The sequence below is a fragment of the Octopus bimaculoides genome, chromosome 9 (assembly GCF_001194135.2).
Source record: "Octopus bimaculoides isolate UCB-OBI-ISO-001 chromosome 9, ASM119413v2, whole genome shotgun sequence".
Classification (NCBI taxonomy): domain Eukaryota; kingdom Metazoa; phylum Mollusca; class Cephalopoda; order Octopoda; family Octopodidae; genus Octopus; species Octopus bimaculoides.
The window spans coordinates 21,105,135-21,112,148 of NC_068989.1; the positions used below are offsets into that span (position 1 = coordinate 21,105,135).

The window sequence follows — 7,014 nt, forward strand, 5'->3', positions numbered from 1 at the left end:
CTCACAAGGCTTTGGTCGGCCCGAGGCTATAGTAGAAGACACTTGCCCAAGATGCCACGCAGTGGGACTGAACCCGGAACTATGTGGTTGGTAAGCAAGCTACTTACCACACAGCCACACCTGCGCCTATATATATAATTTTTAATATAATATTTGGAAAATTTGCCTATAAGGTTTTTACTTTCGCGCTGACCTCCTGATAAAATCATGAATGATTTTATCCTTTATAATTTAATTTATATATATATATATATATATATATATACCCACACAATCGAATTGACAAATGAAGAACATAGCAACACACAGCATATTTAGTTAGAATTACATGTATTTAGTAATAGTTTGACTCAGTTCTATATTATTTAAAGCCTTTTAGGCGTCACATACGTCCAATTCAGCATGTTTTGGAAGACATGTCGTCACATGAAGTAGCCAATAAAATATGTCTGTTGCATAGTTGTAAAAGCACTTACGTTCGGCGTAATCATCTAATCATTACCTGGATGTCGTATTTGTTTTTGAGAGAGGCACCGCGATGGAAGAGACCCGAAGGCATGTGTGAACAAAATTTGGATACTGCACTATGAAAATATACCTGCCTGCTCACCGATCACTCGTTTTCTGTGACATTTTGACATGGTGCGAAGACACGATTTCCGCATTCCTATCCGGAATTTGATCCCGAGGACTTAGTTTTGTTTACAAAGTTAAAATCATGCCAATAACATTACCATTTCAGAGACAGAAGATCTGGAAAGAAAGTCACTACTTGAACCTTGCACTACCCACTAATTCACATCTTCACTAATTCTTAAATCACAAATTCTAAACTTTTCTACTTGTTACAATCACAGAGTTGTGACTAAGCCAAAGCTTAACTACATTCGACTTGCTTCACCTAAACCCTTCAAGGACTCCAGCGCTTATTTTCGGTTTCGTTGGTCCTTTGTCGAAATGCAATGTTATTGAGACGTAAAAAATCCCCGTGGCTATAGAAAAAAAGGTATCGTCAAAATTTCTGCGCAGTGTGATTGAAAAGCAAGAGAACATAGTTGTGAAGCACGCTTCCCCTCACACAGCTACGTCGGTGCCTGGTTAAATAGCAATTAATAAGCATGTATTAAGAGTTATTTTCATTATTTACATTATTTACATTATTTACATTCGACGGATATTTGTCCTCATCTTGTTTGCTGTTGTTAACACAACGTTTCGACCTGAACAATAACAATAATAATAATAATAATAATAATAACATCGAAAAAAATTTAGGAATGAGAACTCAGGTTCGAAATTTCCCCAAGACACCTAAGAAGGCTAGAGGCTATATCAGCCGAAACGTTGTGCTTACAACAAACAAGATGAGGACAAATATCCGTCGAATGTAAATAATGTACATAATTCCTCATCTCTTAAATATAGAAGAGTTATTTTATTTTCTAATATGAAACAATCACATTTAGCAAAAATACGCTCACACATACGCACGCCCACACATACACACATACAATATACACACAGACGTACACACATATATAAAAAGAGAAAGAAAGAAGAAAATTGGAGGGAGAGAAAGAGAGAGAAAGAGAGGGAAAGTCAGAAAGGAGGAGAGTGAAACAGAACATATGTAAACCTACCTCACGGCGTTGGGGTATATTGATGAAGTTCATAGTCGACGTAATTCCCACGTTTACAGCCACTGTTTTGATTATAGATGGGAAGATGAAAGAGAAACTGCAGTTCATTTTGATACCGTAGTTCTTTAGTGTGTAGGTTCCTGAGTGCGTAATTGATATGACGTTGCAAGCTGGAAGTAAATTAATGAAGCAAATAAAGTAAACAAGTAGATATAGTTAAGAAACACTAATAGAGCAGTGATTAGATATAACAATGTGTTTGTATGCACTGTATATTTATGTATTGCACTCGCTCTTATATAAACATACATACATACATACATACATACATACATACATACATACATACTTGCTGAATGCCGTACACAATAATCCTTTTCAGGAATAGCGTAGACGATCATTTAACTTAGTTCTAGCCTGAAGTATTCAGGAAAATATATTGTCAAACGATTATGGCATTTGACTTAAGATGGTGAGCTCATAGGTTCGATTCCTGTATTGACAGAGTTTTTGTGCTTTCGTGAACACGGCTATTCATTTCACGTTACGCTAATTGACTCAGAAACTAACACCAGAGGAAACTGGTAGTTAAACCTGCAGGGGAATGTTGTCCGATTGAGAAGCGTGTCTTTGTCTCTGGATTGCCTACATAACTTACATCTCTGGATAAAGAATTCTTTCAGACACACACATACACGTATCTTTAATCATAAAATCAGGAAGTATGAGAGGTGAATATAGACTTCTTTATGATTTCCATATAATTACAGCTGTTTTGTAATCTTCTCTATGTAGTATCGTTTATTTCAACCTTTCAAATAATACACATATTTTACATGTATAGCATGCTTACCATTATAAAATACAAATGTATATTCAGATACAGATGTAGAATAAAGAAAACTATTTCATCTGATAATATATATTGCAACATTATTGCTAAATCCAGGATGTATCCATATTGTTTTAGTCCCCATATGTAGCTCGCAAAAGTTGTAACATTACGCCTTTCCTGAACTCTAAAAGATATATAACTATACAGTCTAGTAGCAATGCGGCCCTCCACTGTCCCTACGTATTTCTATATATGCAAACGACATGCTGGTGCGGTCTGACAATAATATAAGACAAGTTTGCGCTCTTAAGGGAAGGAACAGAAAACCTCGCTTTTGCATCTTATAAGTGTCCGGGTTAAGAGATACTTTTTCTCAGTTAAGTAGAGTTTGCATATCCTACTGCTATTAAAGTAATATCTACACATATATATTCCACTTTATGTCGTTAAATGCAGTGTTTTCAATTCGTTTGTCTTTACGTTCTGAGTTCAAATTCCACCGAGGTCTACTTTACCTTTCATCCTTTCGGGGTCGATAAATTAAGTACCAGTAGCGTACTGGGGTCGATCTAATCGACTGACCCCCTCCTCCAAAATTTTGGGCATGGTGCCTGATGTAGAAAAGAATATACATTGTTTTCCTTCAATGTCCATGTATGCTTCGCTAGGGATGTGATATTTAGCATCTCTTGGATATTAAACGAGGATTTGTTGTTTAACCTGGCTCTGAATAGAACTCAATATACGTATGATTCAGTACTAAGCGTCAGTTGAGTACACAATGGTAATAAGAATAGGGATTGATAAGAAAATAAACAATTATGCTTCATTAACTTACAGATGTTTCTGCTATGAGGTACAAAACACTCATAATCGAGTGCATGAGTATCACCCTAAAGCAATTCATGTTTGAAGCTCCGACGAAGCTATGAGTTGATACTCAAGCAGTCAAGTATGACTTCATTGTAACTTATAGCAGAAATAGCTATGAGCTGAAGACGTTCATAGCGTAATTGTTTATTCTGTTGTCAAACCAATTTCTTATATATACATACAAACAAACACACATACATTAGCACCACTGAGGATTGCTGGGGCACTGGGATATGTAACACACTGCCTAAATACCAATATTGAGAAATTAGGCATCTCAAAACCAGAAAGGGAAAAGCTGATTCGAAGACTACAGATCCAATCCATCACTGAAACTGTAAAAATCTGTAAAACTTTCTAGAAGTTTATCATTTAAATATATATGAGCATGTCTAGATACGCAAGTATATGCATGAGAAGACATACATAAAACAAAACATACGTACATACATACAAAAATACCCTGTTATTGATGCTGAAATTCCAGCAAAAGAGGCTTGGATCTTGGTTAGAAATTACCTCTTTCTCTATTGGCAAGAGATCTTGAAATAAAACTGAATAAGGACATACATACATGCATACGTACGTACGTACGCACGCATGTACATATATACATACATACATCTGAATATATGTGTATATATATTTTAAATCGGTACTTACGCAATGAGTTCTTGATGAATTTTACCCGTAAGGTGAAACCCTGTCCTTTTATTGGAACATAAAAGTTAATAAGAGCTGCGTTCTGTGATGCAATGAACTTGCGTCTTGGCCTATTGATTCCACAATATCTTTCATCGTATAGATTCCTGGGTAGATCGTTAGGACTGGGGAAGAATTGGTTGTTCAGTTCCCAACCATCAATGATCTACAAAAGACAAAAGTAATAATTTTACTCATATTTTAGTATGTACGGAAATATTTATCGAATATTTTCAAAGTACAGATTTTTTCAGTAGTGTAAAATTTCACTAAGAAACTAACACTTGAGTATTCCACTTGATCCGATCAACGGAACGGCCTGTCCGTGAAATTAACGTGAAAGTGGTCAGCACTCCACAGACACGCGTACCATTAACGCAGTTCTCGGTGTGACACAGACTGTGACAAAGTTGGCCATTTGAAATACAAGTAGAGCACGTTCAACTGCGTGGAATGGAACAATGTGAAATAAAATGTCTTGTTTAAGGACATAACGTGTCACTGGTATTTGAACTCACAACCTTACGTTCACTAGCTAATAATCCTATAACAACTAAGTCATGCGCTTTCGTGTCATTGTACTTATTAGGGATAGTGTAAAATCTTCTATTTATACACTATCATTCAGAAGAGATCTCGTTTAAAAGTAGGTTGTAAAACTCCTAGAAACGACTAGTTTTGTTATTTTTATTGTTGCTGTTTGGATATGAAGAGGTTATAGTGGTGGTGGTGGTGGTGTTATTTAGCCCCAGGTCAGCAAGAAAAACTTTTTCCTAACATCTATTTAGGACCAGTGAAAATTAAACTTGCCGGTCAAATGACTGTCGAATCATCCTTCTTGATTCATACAAACTACTGATCTTTGATATATATAAGAAGCAAAATTATTTCCTTTTTGAGAGAAAACAAATGATAACTCTAAGGTTTCCATATGTTATTTACTGGGAAACAGGTCGTAATGGGATTCACAATATGTTTCCACGTGCATATAAAGCTTTTAGTCCAAGTGGAAAAATGTAACTTTTTTAAAATTATTTTTTCTATTTGTTTGTTTTCTAAAATTAGTATAATCCCAATACAATAAAATTTGATACAGAAAGCTGATTTCGTAATTTACAAAAATGCTGTTGGTATACTTCACCACAACTTCAAAAGTTGCAATATTTAGCACAGAACATTACTACCATTTATAAAATAATCGGAAAGTAGGGGGTGGCTAATTTAACATTGAAACTAAACTAAAATGCAAGACCCAATGTATGAACGAAAGTGTTTTTTAGGGAACAAATAATTTGTGAAATGTTCACATCATAATGTGTAAATTGAGACAGAAGTTAGCTGAACCATAATGGCGAATGTGAAATACCTAACAATAGATTCATAAGTTTCTTTATTGATTTAGCATTGCAAGTGGTATGAAACGATATTTTCTATTGTGCTGCTCTATGTTGGGATCGTCTTGTTGACAAACCACAGCAGTAATTGTTTTCACCTCAATAGACGTCATTGATTGGTTGAAATTACCGAAATACGACAACTTTAACACGAAATAACTTCGAAAAATAAAGAATTTTCTTAAAAACGCCAAGACTAAATGATGTTTTAAATGACACATTCTACCAGCTTACGAAATTTGAAAGTGTTTAGTCACAAAAAATTATTTTTTCTATGTGCCGGCCAAAACGAAAAGATTGCATTTTAAAGCTATACCAATTATACTATTAAAAACAAAAAAAATATCTGAATACATTTGTACAAAGTCAAGAAAGAGGTTATGAATTTTTAATTCAATTCATCATGAATTTGTTATCATTCATTATGAAGTCAACAATAAACAGCATCCAGCAGTGAAACTACGAAAACTCAAGCTTGTCAGCAATTAAATATAAACCTTTGGTCCGAATCAAAACAAAATCGAATGTCCATGGTTTTGTGTTCAATTACCGCCGAAGACGGCTTTGACTTTCACCTTTCCGATGCTGATAAAATAAGCACCTGTTGAGCACTGGGTTCCGACAGTATGGGTTGAATATTGTTTTTAAGAGTGTAATGTGTAAAAAGAGGACAATATAGAAATGATATTGATTAAAGTAGTTACATGCATCCATCTGTACTTCCATCTATATCCAGACTTATATGTACACATATAAATATGTTCACACACACATACACACACGCGCGCGCGCATTCACACACACACACATCTTCTATCACTTGCATCAGTCATTAGACTGCGGCCATGCTACGGCACCACCTTGAAGAATTTTTAGTTGAATGTATCGAGCCTAGTACTTATTTTATCAATCACATTTGCCGCACCGCTAGGTTACGGGAACGTAAACAAACTAGCATTGTTTGTCAAACCTTGGTGGGGGAACAAACACTCACACACGTGCGCATCTATCTATCTATCTATCTATCTATCTATCTATCTATCTATCTATCTATCTATCTATCTATCTATCTATCTGTCTGTCTGTCTGTCTATATATATATATATATATATATATATACACACGACGGGTTTCTTTCAGTTTCCATCTATCTAATCCACTCACAAGGCTTTGGTCGGTCCGAGGCTATAGTGGAAGACACTTTCTCAAGGTTTTACGAAGTTAGACTGAACCCAGAACAATTTGGTTGGAAAGCAAGCTTCTTTCACGCACACACAAATACATATCTATAAAAGATATCGGTCACTCAAGTTTGAACATTCATCTGCACATCCAAACATGTTCATGTCAGCATGAATTTTTTAGAATGTTTATAAACCAATGTTTATACAGGGGAAAAGCCAACAATATCGTCGCAAAAGTGACCGATAGAATAAGTACTAGACTTGCAAAGAATAAGTCCTGGGGTCGATTTCTTCGACTAAATACGTTGCATTAGCATGGCCGCAGTCAAATGACTGAAACAAATAAAAAAATAAAAGAATAATAACAGAATATATATATATATATA

The 7,014-nt window shown here is 35.2% G+C and overlaps 1 protein-coding gene across 1 annotated transcript in view; it reads right to left on the reverse strand.

Moving 5' to 3' along the window:
• Window positions 1-7,014, reverse strand: part of LOC106876839 (corticotropin-releasing factor-binding protein) — a 155,065-nt gene that overhangs the window by 27,766 nt on the left and 120,285 nt on the right. Inside the window, exons 4-5 of the mRNA XM_052970482.1 lie at window positions 4,012-4,216; window positions 1,641-1,810 (exon numbers count right to left, since the gene is read on the reverse strand). Coding sequence (XP_052826442.1) covers window positions 1,641-1,810; window positions 4,012-4,216 — 375 coding nt within the window. The remainder of the gene's footprint in view (window positions 1-1,640; window positions 1,811-4,011; window positions 4,217-7,014) is intronic.